This window comes from Garra rufa, chromosome 25, assembly GCF_049309525.1.
Source record: "Garra rufa chromosome 25, GarRuf1.0, whole genome shotgun sequence".
Taxonomy (NCBI): Eukaryota; Metazoa; Chordata; class Actinopteri; order Cypriniformes; family Cyprinidae; genus Garra; species Garra rufa.
The window spans coordinates 27,764,246-27,784,908 of record NC_133385.1 but is presented as its reverse complement, the minus strand read 5'-3'; the positions used below and the strand labels follow the sequence as shown (position 1 = coordinate 27,784,908).

General features: G+C 31.8%; 1 protein-coding gene across 1 annotated transcript in view; it reads right to left on the bottom strand.

The window, feature by feature from the left end:
* The window catches only part of atp8b4 (ATPase phospholipid transporting 8B4), a 68,225-nt gene extending 48,019 nt beyond the window's left edge, over positions 1-20,206 (bottom strand). The window contains 2 exon segments of the mRNA XM_073831656.1: positions 4,586-4,644; positions 20,050-20,206. Of these exon segments, the coding sequence (XP_073687757.1) occupies positions 4,586-4,644; positions 20,050-20,206 (216 nt within the window).
* Between the last annotated feature and the right edge of the window lie 457 nt (positions 20,207-20,663).

Here is a 20,663-nt window from a genome sequence, read left to right as displayed (position 1 = left end):
GAATTGCAAGATACAAACTTGCATTTGAAAGAAAATTCAGAATTGCACATTTTTATTTCGCAATTCTGTCTTCATTTCTCAGAATTGTGAGTTTAGATCTCGCAATTGTGACTTTATAACTTGCATTTGAGAGTTTATATCACGCAATTCTGTCTTCATTTCTCAGAATTGAGAGTTTAGATATCGCAATTGTAACTTTATAACTCGCATTTGCAAGTTTATATTTCACAATTCTGAGAAAAAAGTCAGGTTTGCAAAAAAAAGTCAGAATTGCAAGATACAAACTTGCATTTGAAAGAAAATTCTGAATATTTCGCAATTCTGTCTTCATTTCTCAGAATTGTGAGTTTAGATCTCGCAATTGTGACTTTATAACTTGCAATTGAGAGTTTATATCACGCAATTCTGTCTTCATTTCTCAGAATTGAGAGTTTAGATATCGCAATTGTAACTTTATAACTCGCATTTGCAAGTTTATATTTCACAATTCTGAGAAAAAAGTCAGGTTTGCAAAAAAAAAGTCAGAATTGCAAGATACAAACTTGCATTTGAAAGAAAATTCAGAATTGCACATTTTTATTTCGCAATTCTGTCTTCATTTCTCAGAATTGTGAGTTTAGATCTCGCAATTGTGACTTTATAACTTGCATTTGAGAGTTTATATCACGCAATTCTGTCTTCATTTCTCAGAATTGAGAGTTTAGATATCGCAATTGTAACTTTATAACTCGCATTTGCAAGTTTATATTTCACAATTCTGAGAAAAAAGTCAGGTTTGCAAAAAAAAGTCAGAATTGCAAGATACAAACTTGCATTTGAAAGAAAATTCTGAATATTTCGCAATTCTGTCTTCATTTCTCAGAATTGTGAGTTTAGATCTCGCAATTGTGACTTTATAACTTGCAATTGAGAGTTTATATCACGCAATTCTGTCTTCATTTCTCAGAATTGAGAGTTTAGATATCGCAATTGTAACTTTATAACTCGCATTTGCAAGTTTATATTTCACAATTCTGAGAAAAAAGTCAGGTTTGCAAAAAAAAGTCAGAATTGCAAGATACAAACTTGCATTTGAAAGAAAATTCTGAATATTTCGCAATTCTGTCTTCATTTCTCAGAATTGTGAGTTTAGATCTCGCAATTGTGACTTTATAACTTGCAATTGAGAGTTTATATCACGCAATTCTGTCTTCATTTCTCAGAATTGAGAGTTTAGATATCGCAATTGTAACTTTATAACTCGCATTTGCAAGTTTATATTTCACAATTCTGAGAAAAAAGTCAGGTTTGCAAAAAAAAGTCAGAATTGCAAGATACAAACTTGCATTTGAAAGAAAATTCTGAATATTTCGCAATTCTGTCTTCATTTCTCAGAATTGTGAGTTTAGATCTCGCAATTGTGACTTTATAACTTGCATTTGAGAGTTTATATCACGCAATTCTGTCTTCATTTCTCAGAATTGAGAGTTTAGATATCGCAATTGTAACTTTATAACTCGCATTTGCAAGTTTATATTTCACAATTCTGAGAAAAAAGTCAGGTTTGCAAAAAAAAGTCAGAATTGCAAGATACAAACTTGCATTTGAAAGAAAATTCTGAATATTTCGCAATTCTGTCTTCATTTCTCAGAATTGTGAGTTTAGATCTCGCAATTGTGACTTTATAACTTGCAATTGAGAGTTTATATCACGCAATTCTGTCTTCATTTCTCAGAATTGAGAGTTTAGATATCGCAATTGTAACTTTATAACTCGCATTTGCAAGTTTATATTTCACAATTCTGAGAAAAAAGTCAGGTTTGCACAAAAAAAGTCAGAATTGCAAGATACAAACTTGCATTTGCAAGAAAATTCAGAATTGCACATTTTTATTTCGCAATTCTGTCTTCATTTCTCAGAATTGTGAGTTTAGATCTCGCAATTGTGACTTTATAACTTGCAATTGAGAGTTTATATCACGCAATTCTGTCTTCATTTCTCAGAATTGAGAGTTTAGATATCGCAATTGTAACTTTATAACTCGCATTTGCAAGTTTATATTTCACAATTCTGAGAAAAAAGTCAGGTTTGCACAAAAAAGTCAGAATTGCAAGATACAAACTTGCATTTGAAAGAAAATTCAGAATATTTCGCAATTCTGTCTTCATTTCTCAGAATTGTGAGTTTAGATCTCGCAATTGTGACTTTATAACTTGCAATTGAGAGTTTATATCACGCAATTCTGTCTTCATTTCTCAGAATTGTGAGTTTAGATCTCGCAATTGTGACTTTATAACTTGCATTTGAGAGTTTATATCACGCAATTCTGTCTTCATTTCTCAGAATTGAGAGTTTAGATATCGCAATTGTAACTTTATAACTCGCATTTGCAAGTTTATATTTCACAATTCTGAGAAAAAAGTCAGGTTTGCAAAAAAAAGTCAGAATTGCAAGATACAAACTTGCATTTGAAAGAAAATTCTGAATATTTCGCAATTCTGTCTTCATTTCTCAGAATTGTGAGTTTAGATCTCGCAATTGTGACTTTATAACTTGCAATTGAGAGTTTATATCACGCAATTCTGTCTTCATTTCTCAGAATTGAGAGTTTAGATATCGCAATTGTAACTTTATAACTCGCATTTGCAAGTTTATATTTCACAATTCTGAGAAAAAAGTCAGGTTTGCAAAAAAAAGTCAGAATTGCAAGATACAAACTTGCATTTGAAAGAAAATTCTGAATATTTCGCAATTCTGTCTTCATTTCTCAGAATTGTGAGTTTAGATCTCGCAATTGTGACTTTATAACTTGCAATTGAGAGTTTATATCACGCAATTCTGTCTTCATTTCTCAGAATTGAGAGTTTAGATATCGCAATTGTAACTTTATAACTCGCATTTGCAAGTTTATATTTCACAATTCTGAGAAAAAAGTCAGGTTTGCAAAAAAAAGTCAGAATTGCAAGATACAAACTTGCATTTGAAAGAAAATTCTGAATATTTCGCAATTCTGTCTTCATTTCTCAGAATTGTGAGTTTAGATCTCGCAATTGTGACTTTATAACTTGCATTTGAGAGTTTATATCACGCAATTCTGTCTTCATTTCTCAGAATTGAGAGTTTAGATATCGCAATTGTAACTTTATAACTCGCATTTGCAAGTTTATATTTCACAATTCTGAGAAAAAAGTCAGGTTTGCAAAAAAAAGTCAGAATTGCAAGATACAAACTTGCATTTGAAAGAAAATTCTGAATATTTCGCAATTCTGTCTTCATTTCTCAGAATTGTGAGTTTAGATCTCGCAATTGTGACTTTATAACTTGCAATTGAGAGTTTATATCACGCAATTCTGTCTTCATTTCTCAGAATTGAGAGTTTAGATATCGCAATTGTAACTTTATAACTCGCATTTGCAAGTTTATATTTCACAATTCTGAGAAAAAAGTCAGGTTTGCACAAAAAAAGTCAGAATTGCAAGATACAAACTTGCATTTGCAAGAAAATTCAGAATTGCACATTTTTATTTCGCAATTCTGTCTTCATTTCTCAGAATTGTGAGTTTAGATCTCGCAATTGTGACTTTATAACTTGCAATTGAGAGTTTATATCACGCAATTCTGTCTTCATTTCTCAGAATTGAGAGTTTAGATATCGCAATTGTAACTTTATAACTCGCATTTGCAAGTTTATATTTCACAATTCTGAGAAAAAAGTCAGGTTTGCACAAAAAAGTCAGAATTGCAAGATACAAACTTGCATTTGAAAGAAAATTCAGAATATTTCGCAATTCTGTCTTCATTTCTCAGAATTGTGAGTTTAGATCTCGCAATTGTGACTTTATAACTTGCAATTGAGAGTTTATATCACGCAATTCTGTCTTCATTTCTCAGAATTGTGAGTTTTGATCCCGCAATTGTGACTTTATAACTCACATTTGTGAGTTTATATCTCTCAATTATGAGAGAAAAGTCAGAATTGTGAGATACAAACTTGCATTTGCGAGAAAAAAGACAAAATATATCTCGCAATTATAACTTTATATCTTACAAATCTGTGGGTTTGTATCATGCAATGCTGCGAAAAAAGTCAGAACTGCGAGATAAAGTCACAAAACTTTTTTTAAATTTCTTAATTCAGTGACGGAAATGGGCTTCCATAAAAGAACAGCATACAAGTCTTTTTACAAAACATTACAAATGTCTTTACTGTTAACTGTTTTTAATTCCTTTCAATATAAATCTTACTGACCCAAACTTTGAAACATTATAACTTAAATAAACTCATACATCATACATTCAAATGTCTCTGTTCACAAAATATGAACAAAACAAATCCATCTGCATATTAATGCAAATCCATTCAGATATGACCCAATCCACATACTATGGTGCAATCCATATATAAACACATTTTGGTCAAATTTCACAAACAAGCCTAATAAGTTATTTCTTAAAACGAAATTTAAAAATAGCCTGTCACATTATGAAATTATTAAGTTTTATTCTAATAGTAAAACATCAGCATTAAATCACTTCTTTTTCAAGAAATCAGTCAGGTCCATAACACATATTACAATAAAAGACATATTCCAATTTACAAACTTACAGCGTAACTGAACCTCTCATTGTAGTCGCGGTCGTTGGCTCGAACATGTCGTTCCTCCTCTAGAGTTGAAGAGAAGTTTAGTTTAGTAAACTATTAGTAAGATCCAAGGCACAAACAAGTACATTTCCATAAAAAAGAAAAACACAACAGTTTTATAACAACATGCACTATAACCCAAAACCGAAATCCTTATGAGCATCTCAATTCCAGTATCTGTTTGTCCACTAATCTGATACTCCTCATCTTACTCAATTTCTAAGGAACCATAAACAGGCTCGATATTTTCCAAATCCACTAACGGCGACGTCCCGAGAGTGATGCCTATGAGCTCATCAGTGCATATCACTCAGCAAATGAGGGAAATACAAATAGAAAGAGCGTAAGTGAGAAGCTATCATTGATTCCTTGAAATCAAACATCTTCTGGAATCATCACGCCCTCCCAATCCCACAAGTCCTTGCAGCTCTACCTTGTCCGGGTGATTTTGAGCGTGGGTTCCAACCTCCTCTCCATGGTACTAACATCCATAGCCATCGCAGCGCCATTGCCTGTTTGCAATGTCATTCTTCGAGCGGCACAAACAAACGTTCAGGCATTAGATGAGACCGTCAAAGCATGAAATACTGCACATCTGAGATGCCTGCTTTCTGTTGGGCAGGTAGTTTCGTGTTATTTAGCAGACGTTGCCTGCGCTTGTCTGAGAGTGCGAGAGATTGAGACGTGTTTTGCTCTGTCCCGGCTGTGGAATTTCATCGCCTGCGGGGCATATGCTTATTACCATAAAGCTACTCCTAATCATTTACCAGCTCTTCACTGAGGAGTTAGTGAAGCGTCTGGCATTATAAACACAGGTGCTGCTTTTGGAAAAGCCCAGAGGACTTTTTTTTTATTGCTCTGAAGTTGCTCTTTCATTTTTTGGTAATTAAAAAGGTTTTACACATAAAGATATAAACAGCACTGTTATGAAATATCATTAAAATGAGATAACGACCCTGACATATCAGTCTTTTAGAGCAATTTGTCATATTCTGGGTGGATTCAACATTAAGAACTATATACAGTTGAGGTCAAAAGTTTACATACACCTTGCAGAATCTGCAAAATGTTATCTATTTAACCAAAATGAGAGGGATCATACAAAATGCATGTTATTTTTGATTTAGTACTGACTTGAATAAGATATTTCACACAAAAGATATTTATGTACAGTCAACGAGAGAAAATAATAGTTGAATTTATAAAAATGACCCCGCTCAAAAGTTTACATACGCTTGATTCTTAATACTGTGTTGTTACCTAAATGATCCACAGCTGTTTTTTGTTTAGTGATAGTTGTTCATGAGTCCCTTGTTTGTCCTGAACAGTTAAACTGTTTGCCGTTCTTCAAAAAATCCTTCAGGTCCCACAGATTCTTTGGTTTTTCAGCATTTGTGTGTATTTGAACTCTTTCCACCAATGACTGTATGATTTTGAGATCCACCTTTTCACACCGAGGACAACTGAGAGACTCATATGCAACTATTACAGAAGGTTGAAGGTGAAAAATGTACAGATCTTCATTCCATTCAAAAGTTTTCACCCCCAGCTCTTAATGCACAATTTTTCTTCTGAAGCATCAGTGAGCGTTTGAACCTTCTATAAAAGTTGCAAATGAGTCCCTCAGTTGTCCTCAGTGTGAAAATGTGGATCTCAAAAACATACGCTCATTGTTGGAAAGGGCTCAAATACTCAAAAATGATGAAAAACCAAAGAATCTGGGGACCTGAAGGATTTTTCGGAAGAACAGCGGGTAACTGTTAAGGACAAACAAGGAACTCATTCACAACTATCACTAAACAAACAAACTCAATTCAGGTAACAACACAGTATTAAGAATCAAGTGTATGTAAACGTTTGAACGGGGTCATTTTTATAAATTCAACTATTATTTTCTCTTGTGAACTATATGTAAATGTATTTTATGTGAAATATCTTATTCAGGTCAGTACTAAATAAGAAATAACATGCATTTTGTATGTAATTAATGACAGGATTTTCATTTTTGGGTAAACTATCCCTTTAATCATGTTAGACGCCATATTGAATATTGACTCACAGTCTTTACAAAAGGTCCTTTATAAACTTTTAATGGAGTTTACTAAAAGTTTTTTCAAAAAGACGTTTCGTCAGCTAAACAGCCAGTATGTTGTTAAACAACAGTGCAATCCATTAAACGTGATGTACTTCAGTCCCTCACAGCCTTGTTTTTACTCATGTCAAAAGTTTAAACATGGCGCTACCCTGACTAAGGTCTCTTACTCCAGGTTTCATCATCTCTCTCAAATGTAAATAGGTTGAAAGAAGTCCTGCCCACTGCATGCCATTCAAATATATCAGCTGTGGCATATGGAAACCTCTACAAGCTGGTACATTTCTACCATTAACGTCACACCACACCAGTATAGCTCAGAAGGTTTGATGAGAAAGGTGTGATTGCATATGAAATCGTTAGACTGTGACATCTTGCCAGACATGAGCACAGTTTAATACATTTTTTAGAAAATCTACAGGAGAAACTCATGAGATTACTTTTTGAGAAAGATCAGGAGACTACAGCCAAAGTCATTTGCTCTCCATTTAATTTTATTGCTGTCTAGAAAGCACTTCTGCAAATGAGGTACAAAACAGGGGCCTTGTTTTTTAATAAATGGTCTTTGAAAGCAGGTGCTATTCATCAGAAAAAACTGTGGAGGTCAAACTAAAGCTTGAAAGTTTACATACACCTTGCAGAATCTGCAAAATGTTTGCATGTTATTTTTTATTTAGTACTGACCTGAATAAGATATTTTACATAGAAGATGTTTACATGTAGTCCACAAGAGAAAATAATAATTAAATTTATAAAAATGACCCCGTTCAAAAGTTTACAAACACTTCATTTTTAATACTGTATGGTTACCTGAATGATCCACAGCTGTTTTTTTTTTTTGGTGAAAAATTTAGTTCATGAGTCCCTCGTTTGTCCTGAGCAGTTAAACTGCCCACTGTTCTTCAAGAAAATACTTTAGGTCCCACAAAAATTCTTTGGTTTTTCAGCATTTTGAACACTTTCCTACAATTGCTGCATGATTTTGAGAACTATCTTTTCACACTGAGGACAACTGAGGGACTCATATGCAACTATTACAGAAGGTTCAAACACTCACTAATGCTCCAAAAGGATACACAATGCATTAAGAGCCAGGGGGTAAAAACTTTTGAACAAAATAAAGATGTGTACATTTTTCTTATTTTGTCTAAATATCATATATTTTTTTAATTTAGTACTGCTCTTCAGAAGCTACAGAAGAAACGTACATGCTTCCCACAAGACAAAATAAGGTAAATGATTTCAAATTGAAATTATCTTCAAATTCAAAAAGTTATCACCCTCAGGCTCTTAATGCGTCGTGTTTCCTTCTGGAGCATCAGTGAGCGTTTGAACCTTCTGTAATAGTTGCATATGAGTCCTTGAGTTGTCCTCAGTGTGAAAAGATGGATCTCAAAATCATACAGTCATTGTTGAAAAGGGTTCAAATACACAAAAATGCTGTAAAACAAAGCATTTTGTATGATCCCTCTTATTTTGGTCAAGAAATTAACATTTTGCAGATTCTGCAGGGTGTAAACTTTCGACCTCAACTGTATGAGGTTGTAATTTTTTCAACCCTGTTTATCTTGACAAAGAAAAATATTTCTTGCTTATTTTTTACCTTACAATAACTTGAACACTTGCAGCACGGAATACTGCATCCTCAAGCTCAATCTCATATTTTTTTAGTATCTCATACTCATAGAGTATGTTGGACTCAATATAATTGAACTCTGAACTCAAATAGTGGACCTACTCTTCTACTGTATAACATGGGCGATGTTCTTTGGTTTACTGTGACATCAAGGTGACGTGAAACATTAATCATTACAACATAATCCATCTGAATCGATCCAAATTTGGGGATCTGGGCTTGGGTCCAGTTTATATTTTTGCTGAGGGTCATATTATATCACGGCCTGAACGAGTGACTGGAGTTGTGTTGCACCGCAGTCACATCACTCACTCCAGACTTTCCTCAACTATTGCTAAATGTCACGTCCACAGCCAGACGTGCTGAACAGGAACTGAAACTACAGAAGACTTACCAAATGAGTGATTCTCACACAAATGAGATTAAATCCTACATTTTTTGTGAACACCTTAAAAACAACTAGCAACCCTAGAAACTGCTTAGAGGCACAGTAAAACACTCATAACACCTTATAAACACTTGGCAACCTGCCAAAACACCCTAGAAACTGCATAGCAACATGCCACAACTATAGTAGGGGAATAAGAAAAATATGGGGGGAAAAAAATCACATTTAGTTTTGTTTTTCTCAGAATCTGATTACAGGTTATAACAGGAAAACCAAAGAATCTTAACCACAACTTCAAGAAAATCACTTCTACATTTTATTTGGTTGAGCAAGGTGACTCAGCAGGCAAGGAGAATAACTTCTTTTCTCAAAGAGCTACCTAACCACTCAAACTTTTACCAGAATAGTCTGGTAAATCATTTCTGCATTGGTTTCTATTGGTTCGTTGACTGCTATGGCTTTGTGAAACATGAGAATTTGTTTCCTCATTTAGCTCAGGTGCTCCAACCGTCATCAACCATTAATAATTACACACAGTTTCCACACCCAGAGATGCACCAGTTGAGTTTACACTCTGTTCACAAATTTGCCCCCAGCAGACAAATGGCGCAAAAGGCATACAACTTGACCTGAACTCCAAAAACTACTACTAGGTACTTCCACGGTTCAGGTCATAGGTTCTTTGCTAAATAGCGTTTTTAAGTTTTGAGTTTTGTTGAGAAGTTCTTGATGTCACATTATAGGTTCTACAAATCAGCATATAAAAAGCTGTTTTCTATTCATTGACGCAGTTAGCTATGTCAATATCATAATTTGGTTGTTAGAGCAACCGTGGATGATTCTAGCAATGCCAATAGGTTTGGAAACATATAGTGCTAAAATGCTCACTTTGGAAGTTATATTGGACACATTTTCTATGTAGTTTACTGCAACAGAAAATTAAGGGTGGGAAATGTTTCTTTGTTTTTAAGCCAAGAGTATTCTTCAGTTTTACGAACACTTAAGCTCAAAGTATTTTTTTTTATGCAAACACTTAAGCCCAGAGTATTCTTTAGTTTTTAAGAACACTTAAGTCCAGAGTTTTCTTCAATTTTTAATAACACTTAAGTCCAGTTTTCTTCAGTTTTTATAAACCAAAGCCTATAGCATTATTTTTTTTTACTTAAACACTTAAGTCCAGAGTTGTTTTTTTTTGTTTGTTTTTTTTACAAATACTTAAGACAAAAGTATTCTTTATGTTACGTGAACACTTAATTTCAGCGTATTCTTCAGTTTTCATGAACACTTCAGCCAAAAGTATTATTTGGTTTTCACACAAACACTTAAGACCAAAGTATTCTTTGTCAGTTTTTTTTTTGTGAACGCTTAATCTAAACACTTCAGCCAAGTGTTTTCTTCGTTTTTTACACAAACACTGAAGCCAAAACTATTCTTCATTTTACAAACACTTATGGCCAAAGTATTATTATTTTATTTTTATTTTTTTACACAAACACTTAAGCCCATAGTATTCTTTAGTTTTTAAGAACACTTAAGCCCTTGAACACTTAAGTATTACTTGGTTTTTACATGGACACTTAAGTCCAGAGTATTTTTCGTTTTTATTTATTTATTTTTTATTTTATTATTTTTTTTTTTTTATGAACACTTAAGCCAAAAGTATTCTTTAGTTAACATAAACACTTAATCCCGGAATATTCTTTGTATTTTAAGAATACTTAAGCCCAAATTTTTTTTTATGCAAATACTTAAGCCCAGAGCATTCTTTGTTTTTTACGAACACTTAAGGCCAAAATATTATTGTTGTTTTTTTAAAGACCAACACTTAAGTACAGAGTATTCTTCAATTATTTACACAAAAACTTAAGGCCAAAGTATTATTTGTTTTTGCACCAACACTTAAGTCCAGAGTATTCTTCATTTTTGCTTAAGCCAAAAGTATTCTTTGGTTTTACAAGAACACTTAATCCCAGAGTATTCTTCAGTTTTTAAGAACTCTTAAGCCTTAAAGTATTATTTGTATTAAAGTATTATAATTGTATTGTATTGTATAAGTATTATTTGTATTAAAGTATTATTTTACGAACACTTAATATTACCAAAACGGATTTTAAGAACACTTAATATTACCAAAATATTATTGTTTTTTTACACCAGCACTTAAGTACAGAGTATTCTTCCGTTTGTTACGCAAACACTTAAGGCCAAAGTATTATTTGTTTTTCCACCAACACTTAAATACAGAGAATTCTTCAGTTTTTCAGAACACTTAAGTCCAGAGTATTCTTTGTTTTTACTGAAGTCAAAAGTATTCTTTGGTTTTAGGTGAAAACTTGAAAAAGCCCAAAATTATTCTTTGTTTTTTATGCGAATACTTAAGCCCAGAGCATTCCCCAGTTTTTATGAACACTTAAGCATTTTTGTTGGTTACACAGACACTTAAATCTAAATTATTCTTCATTTTTTACAAACACTTAAGACCAATGTATTACTTGGTTTTTATGTGGACACTTAAGCCCAGAGTATTTTTCGTGCTGTTGTTGTTGTTGTTTTTTTACGAACACTTCAGCCAAAAGTATTCTTTAGTTAACATGAACACTTAATCCCAGAGTATTTCTTGGATTTTAAGAACACTTTAGGCCAAAATATTGTTTTTTTTTACGCCAACACTTAAGTACTGAGTATTCTTCCCTTTGTTACGCAAACACTTAAGGCCAAAGTATTATTTGGTTTTGCACCGACACTTAAGTACAGTACAAGTGTGTTACAGTACAAAAAGCGTCCACAAAATGCTCAAATGACCTCGGTGACTAATACATGGAGGCATGTGTATTCTTCCTGTTTGTGTACTTGACTACTTAAACACTGACAAAGAAAAACCTCAAAAATCGAGCAACAATCTTTCAACACAGCCAACTTCTCACTTTCAGCATTAGCGTATTACAACAGCTAAACTCAACGCAAAGCTCAACACAAAATGAAAAATACCTGCAGGTCTCACTCTCATGTCCCCTCAGTTATGAGCACCGGCATGTAAGTGATCTCCATCCAGTCGGCCAGATCATGTTTTTAAAAAGATAAAATACTGAACTGCCTCTGCCGCCCAATGGCAAGAAATGATCTGTGGCTTACACAAGGTCAAAGAGGCAAAACCTTACGTCACTGGCGGATCCGTTACCTTTTCCTACCCATAATCACACACACAAATACGTAGTGCTCTTCACGTCAGCATCCCTATAGCACCAAAGCGTCTGCTTTATCTCTGTAGACCAGGAGATGAGAGTATAAAGCAACAATGAGGGATGTCACAGGACGGCAATACAAACTGTCCTTTCTTTTTAAAGCCCTAATGAACTATTTCTGAGGATTGAAACCAGTTTGATTTGTTTATGTGCAAGTGAAGCCGAGAGCAGCAGCAACAATCACACGAGGAGGGTGTCATCAAGGTTTCTAGGCAACAAGACCTGAGAAGAGCAGAAGACCTCAGCTCAAACACATGGCGTCGTTGAATGCGGAGCTAACAATAAACATTAAATGCAGAACTTCAGTATGGACTAGGAAAGCAGGTCTTTTGTTTAGCCAAATCCGATCTGTTAAACAGCAAAACGCTGTAATTATGTGGTTGTTTGTGGTAGCTACGGTTGATCATGTGGCTGGGTGTCAATTTCGGTTACTGCAGAACTGCCCAAGAGAAAGCATCATATTTCACCCCAAATTAAAAGAAAAAAAGTATATATACTTTTATATATAATATATTGCAAATATATATATATATATGTATATATATATATATATATATATATATAATTTATAATACATACAATATATAATTAATTGTATTTTTTATTTTATTTTTGCATTGTGACTTTATTTTCATGACAGTAAGGCATTTTTTTGGGGGGGAATTCCCAATATTCTCAATGGTGAGTTTCATTAGATTATTAATACTGTTATAATGTATTTTTTTTTTTATAAAATAAAATAAAAATTTATTTCATTAGCATAAATAAAAAATGCTGACTTTTAAGTGTTTTTTTAAATTACATCTATAAATATGAGATTGTTTTTTTATATTTTTTTCTGTATTTCTTATATCTTTTGCATTGTAACTATATTTTCATGAAAATTGAGGGAAAAAAAAAAAAAATATATATATATACTTTTATTTAACCAGCAAGTTTTTTTATTTTTTTATTAGAAATGACACAGACGTCTCCCAGAAGATAATAAGATGATGTACAAGAGGCATCATTGTGGAAAAAAAATATTACTCATCTTTTATTTACATTTGAACAAAAAGTGGCATGTCCAAAATTATTCATACCTTTCTCAATAATCAATAGAAAAGCCTTTATTGGCTATTACAGCAATCAAACGTTTCCTATAATTGCAGACCAGCTTTTTGCATGTCTCCACTGGTATTTTTGGCCATTCATCTTTAGCGATGAGCTCCAACTCTTTCAGGTTTTTTTAGGCTCTTCTTGCCATCACCCTGATCTTTAGCTCCCTCCACAGATTCTCAATTGGATTTAAGTCAGGACTCTGGCTGGGCCACTGCAAAACGTTGATGTTTTTGTCTGCTAACCATTTCCTCACCGCTTTTGCTGTGTGTTTTGGGTCGTTGTTGTGCTGAAATGTCCACTGGTGCCCAAGGCTAAGTTTCTCTGCAGACTGCTTGATGTTGTTGTTGAGAATTTTGATGTATTACTCCTTTTTCATGGTGCTGTTTACTGTGATTAGGTTCCCTGGTCCACCGGCTGAAAAACACCCCCAAAACATTAGGTTCCCACCACCATGTTTGACAGTGGGGATGGTGTTCTTAGGGTTGAAGGCTTCTCCTTTTGCACGCCAAATGAAGGCTACATCATTGTGGCCAAACAATTAAATTTTTGTTTCATCTGACCATAAAACAGAAGACCAGAAGTCTTCTTCTTGGTCTAGATGAGCATTTGCAAAGGCCAAGCAGGCTTTTGTGTGCCTTATCTGGAGAAGTGGTGTCCTCCTTGGTCTGCGTCCGTGGAACCCAGAGGTGTGCAGTGTCTGTTGAACTGTCTGCCTTGAGATGTTGCCACCAGCAGAGCCCAGATTCATCAGGATGGCCTTGGTGGTGATCCTTGGATTATTTTTTACGTCTCTCACTATCCTCCTGGCCAGCACTGGTGTCACTTTTGGCTTCCGACCACGTCCTCTGAGATTTTTCACAGTGCAGAACATCTTGTATTTTTTAATAATTCTTTGCACTGTAGCCACTGGAACTTCAAAACATTTAGATATGGTCTTATAGCCCTTTCCTGACTTGTGAGCAGCCACAATGCGCAGCCGCAGGTCCTCAGTGAGCTCCTTTGTCTGAGCCATGACTGTCCACAAACCAACAGCAGAGAGCTTCAGTCTTTCACCTGTTGAGTTGATTAAAACAGCTATTCCCAATGAATCAGGGTAATTAGGATGCTTTAGAACAAGCTTGGACTATTTGGAATGGTATAGAACTTTGGATTTTTCCATAGACTGTGACAGTTTGCAAAGGGTATGAATAGTTTTGGACATGCCACTTTTTGTTCAAATGTAAATAAAAGCTGAGAAATATTTTTTCCACAATGATGCCTCTTGTACATCGTCTAATCTTTTGGGAGAAGCCTGTGTCATTTCTGGTCAAAAAAAACCTTGCTGGTTGAATAAAAGTAAGTTTAAGTCAGAATTTGCCAGGGGTATGAATAATTTCGGGCTTGACTGTATATATATATATATATATATATATATATATATATATATATATAGTGCCGCTTGAAAGTTTGTGAACCCTTTCCAATTTTCTTAATTTCTGCATAAAATTGACCCTAAAACATCATTCGATTTTCATTTAAGTCCTGAAAGTGGACAAAGAGAACCCAGACAAACAAGTGAGAGAAAAATATTTTCTTTGTCATTTATTTATTGAGAAAAAAGATCCAGTGTTACATATCGGTGCATTGCAAAAGTATGTGAATCTCTTGGATTAGCAGTTAATTTAAAGGGGTCATCAGATGCCCATTTTACACAAGTTGATATGATTCTTCAGCGTCTTAATGAGAAGTCTATAACATACTTTGGTTAAATTTCTTAATGGTAAGGTAAAAATATCTTTTTTAACCTTGTCAAAATCATCCCGTTTTAGAGCGAGCTATTCTGTTGCATGTAAATGCTAATGAGCTCTGCTTGCCCTGCCCCTCCCAGCAGTGGGATGGCAAGCCATAATGTTTACTTTAGCAAAACTTGCTAACTAGCACATTATTAAGAAAGGCCATTTGCAAAGATGCTAAAAAACCTGTATACTCACTTCTGCTGTGGGTGAAGCTGCATCACAAATGATTTGCAAGAACATATGTAGATCAGGATTGCCGCTTTCCTTTCAAAAAACGAAATTAACGTTAATCCTCTGCGTCTTCAGAGGCTCAGATGTCGGGAGTAAATGACAACTGCTATGTTCATTATTACATCCAACAACAGAACACCTCAATCGCTAAATCTGAGATATTCTTGTCTTCCCCTGCACCTGAGTCACACAATGGCGATCAGAGTCGGACTGTTTCAGCTCGGTGAGGTCTAAGATGGTCTAAGATGATTTTAAAAAGGGGATATTACTTTTAAAGATTAAAAAAATACCACTGGGTGAATTTTTATCATTGTAGTGTGGTTGTGTACACAAACTGCCAACACACATTAATGTTCAAACAACATGTAAAAGTGAGTTTTGCATCCGATGACCCCTTTAAAGGTGAAATTAAAGTCCATCTGTGCAGATGTGTTTTCAGTCAGTGCAATGACTATCAAATGTCAGTACATGATCTGTTTTATTCAAAGAACAGGAATCTATCAAAGTCTGATCATGTTTGTGGAGGTGAATCATGTCACGAACAAAGAAGATTATAATGAGGAGCTCGGAAAAAGTGTTGATGTTGCTCATCAGGCTAAAAAGGTTTACAAAACTATCTCTAAAGAGTTTGGACTCCACAAATCCACGGTCAGACAGATTGTGTACAAATGAAGGAAATTCAAGACCACTGTTACCTTTCTGAGAAGTGGTCGACCAACAAAGATCACTCCAAAGCAGAGCATGTAACAGTCTGCAAGGTTGCAAAAGTTCCCAGGGTAACATCTAAGTAACTTCTAAGCAACAAAAGATCTTTCTCACATTGGCTAATGTTAATGTTCATGAGTCCACCATCAGGACAACACTGAGCAACCAATGGTGCTCATGATGGAGTTGCAAGAAGAAAGCCGCTGTTTTCCTAAAATAGAAAATTGCTTGCTAAAGGTCATGTGGACAAGCCAGTGGATTATTGGAGAATGGTTTAATGGATGGATGAAACCAAAATTGAACTTATTGGTTTAAATGGGAAGCTATTATTTCTTAGAGAAAAGAACACACTGCATTTCAGCTTCCTATCCCATCTGTGAAACATGGTGGTGGTAGTACCATGGCTTGGGCCTGTTTTGCTGCATCTTGACCAGGACAGCCTGTCATCATTGATGGACCAACGAATTCTGAATTATACCAGCAAATTCTAAAGGAATTTAAGAACAGGGTCTCAAGAGAACGTGGGTCATGCAGCAAGACAAAAACCCCAAGCACACAAGTCATTCTACCAAAGAATGTTTAAAGAAGAACAAAGTCAATGTTTTGGAATGGTCGAGTCAAAGTCCAGACCTTAATCCAATTAAAATGTTGTGGAAGAACCTAAGCAAGCAGTTCATAGGAGGAAAATCACCAACATCACAGAGTTGAAGTGGTTCTGCACCAAGGAATATGTTAAAACTCCTACATGTTATTGTGCAGGACTGATCAGCATTTACAAGAAACTTAACCTTCAGTTACTGCAGCAAAGGAGGGTCACACTAGATACTGAAAGCAAAGATTCACATACTTTTGCAATGCACAGATATGTAACACTGGACATTTTTCTCAATAAATAAATGAAAAAGCAAATATTTTTCTCTCACTTGTTCAATTTGGTTTGTCTACTTTCAGGACTTATATGACAATCTGATGTTTTGGGTCATATTTATGCAGAAATATAGAAAATTGTAAAGGGTTCACAAACTTTCAAGCGGCACTTTATATATATATATATATATATATATATATATATATATATATATATATTTTTTTTTTTTTTTTTTTTTTTTTTTTTTTTTAATTCCCATTATTCTCAGTGGTGAATGGTGATTAGATTCTCATTACTGTGATAACGTTTTTTTTTTTTTTAATAAAATAAAATAAAATGAATAAACAAGATTTTTTGGCATCATGGCAAATTACTTGTTTTAAAATTATGTCACAATAATGTTTTTTCACTTATGTTGTAATAATTTCTCAATAATTTAAAATTACTTAAAATAATTTAATTACTTAAAAAACTTCAATAAATGTTAAATATAACACGTGAAATATATCTAAAATAAATATCTAGCAAATTTAAAATATATAATCGATAATATATAAAAATACATAATTGTATATTTTTGTATTTTATTTTATTTTTTCCGTTTCGACTAGTTTTTATTTATTTATTTATTTATTTATTTTTGGAATTTCCGTTATTCTCAATGCTGATTTTCATTAGATTCTCATTAATGTAATAATGTAATTTTTAAATAAAATAAAATAAACTTTGATTTAATCAGCATAAATCACAAATTTACAAATTACAAAGTTATAATTTATGTTTTAATTACAGTGATAAACAAGAGATTTTTTTCAACAATTATTTAAAATGGTTGATAAATGTTAAATATAAAATGTATAATATATATTAAAAAAAATGATAATTTATAAAATATAAAAATATATAATTGCATTTCTTTTGTATTTTATTTTATTCATTTTTTTGTCAATATTTTCATGACAATTAGACAAAAAGAAATGTATTTTTTGGAATTCCCATTATGATCAGTGGTGATTTTCGTTACTGTAATAATGCAATTGTTTTTTTAATAAAACAAAATAAAAATAAAAATTGATTTAATCAGCATAAATGAAAATAAATATATATATATATTTTTTAATTAACATGAGATTTGCATCATGGCAATTTACTTATCTTAAAAAGAATGTCACAATAATGTTTTTATGCATATGTTGTAATAATTTCTCAACAATTACTTAAAAACGTTCAATAAATGTTAAATATAAAATATATTTGAAAAATATATATTGCAAATTGATCATATAGAATTTATAATATATAAAAAATGTAGTTGCATTTTTTGTATTTTATTTTAGTTTTTGCATTGTGACTATATTTTCATGACAATTAAGCAAATTTTATTTATGTATTATTATTACATTATTATCAATGGTGATTTTCAATAGATTGTCATTACTGTAATAATTAAATTGTTTTTTTGTTTTTGTTTTTTTTTATAAAATACTAAAAATTATCAGCATTAATTTAAAAAACATATACTTTTAAAGTGTTTTTTTATTAACATGAGATTTTTTTTGGATCATGGCAATTTACTTGTCATGAAAATAATGTCACAATAATATTTTTATGCTTAATTTCTTAAAATGTTTGATAAATGTTAAATATAAAATGTATAATACATATGAAAAAAATATTGCAAATGTATAATATATAAAAATATATAATTACATTTCTTTTGTATTTTATTTTATTTTTTGAATTGTGACTATATTTTCATGACATTTAAGCAAAAAAAAAAATTTGTGGGGGGGTGGTTATTTTCATTACTGTAATAATGCAATAGATTTTAAATAAAATAAAATAAAATAAAAACTATTTAATCAGCATAATTGAAAAAAAAAAAACATTTTTTGCATCATGGCAATTTACTTATCTTAAAAAATGTCACAATAATGTTTTATGCATATGTTGTCAACAATTACTTCAATAAAAACATTCAATAAATGTTAAATATAAAATGTAAAATATATTTGAAAAATATTTATTGCAAATTTATAATATATAATTTATAATATATAAAAATATATAATTGCATTTTTTGTATTTTATTTTTTGCATTGTGACTATATTTTAATGACAATTATGCATGTTTTTAGTTTTTTTATTTATTTTTGGAATTTCTATTATTACTGTAATAATGTAATTTCTAAATGAAATTAAATAAAATAAACTTTGATTTAATCAGCATAAATTTAAAAATAAATGTATAATTACTTATAATTCATTTTTTTAATTACAGTGATAAACAAGAGATTTTTTGTTTCATAGCAATTTACTTGTCTTGAAATCATGTTTTTATGCTTAATTTCTCAACAATTTCTTAAAATGTTTGATAAATGTTAAATATAAAATGTATGATATATATGAAAAAAATATTGCAAATTTATAATATATAATTTATAATATATAAAAATATAAAATTGCATTTTTTGTATTTTATTTAATTTTTTGAATTGTGACTATATTTTCATGACAATTAAGCAAAAAAAAGTATGATCAGTGGTGATTTTTGTTAGATTTATTACTGTAATAATGTAATTGTTTTTTAATAAAATAAAATAAAAATCGATCTAATCAGCATAAATGAAAATTAAAAAGATTTTTTTTTTAAATTAACATGAGATTTGCATCATGGCAATTTACTTAATTTACTTAATAATGTTTTAATGCATATGTTGTAATAATTTCTCAACAATTACTTAAAAACATTCAATAAATGTCAAATATAAAATGTAAAATATATTTGAAATATATATTTTGCAAATTGATCATATAGAATTTATTATATATAAAATATCTAATTGCATTTCTTTTGTATTTTTTGTATTTTTTGAACAGTAACTATATTTTCATGACAATTAAGCAAATTTGCATTTATGTATTATTATTACATTATTATCAATGATGATTTTCAATAGATTCTCTTTACTGTAATAATGTCATTGTTTTATGTTTTTGTTTTTTTATAAAATACTAAAAATTATCAGCATAAATTAAAAAAACATATATTTTTAAAGTGTTTTTTATTATCATTTTTTGCATCATGGCAATTTACTTGTCATTAAAAATAATGTCACAATAATGTTTTTATGCTTATGTTGCAATAATTCCTTAACAATTACTTTAAAAAAGCTCAATAAATGTTAAATATAAATTGTAAAATGTATTAAAAAAATAAATTCTGTATTATCAATAAACTTCAATTACACTATTGTATTAATTACACATGAAAATAAATGCATTCACATTTAGGGATACTTGAATGCACCAACATTTATAAACACCAATGTGTTCATGTGTTTTTAGACATGTCTAGTTCTGTTGTTTTTGTTCATCAACTGTACTAACCAATGCGAACGTCCTTCTTCCAAATTGCCATAACATCAGGCCATCTCCAACAGGTCCTAAGGGTTTCCCTGAAAAACATGCCAGGAAAACAAGAGTCAAACAGCACGTTTCCACTGAACACCACGTAATCTTCCTCACAAAAACCACTAGACTTCATTTAGCCGATTATACTGATAGTGATTTTATACAAAGACAACAGAAACAGTGACAACCCAACAAAACACTTTCCTATAAAGCCATAATGCTTGTGTACTTAAGCATATGTGACCCTGGACCACCAAACCAGTCTTAAGTCGCTGGTGTATATTTGTAGCAATAGCCAAAAATACATTGTATGGGTCAAAATTATTGATTTTTCTTTTATGTCAAAAATCATTTTGTTATTAAGTAAAGATCATGTTCCATGAAGATTTTTTGTGAAATTCCTACTGTAAACCTATCAAAATGTAATTTTTGATTAGTAATATGCATTGTTAAGAACTTAATTTGGACAACTTTAAAGGTGATTTTCTCAGTATTTTGATTTTTTTGCACCCTCAGATTCCAGATTTTCAAATAGATGTATCTCGGCCAAATATTGTCCTATCCTAACAAACCATATATCAATAGAAAGC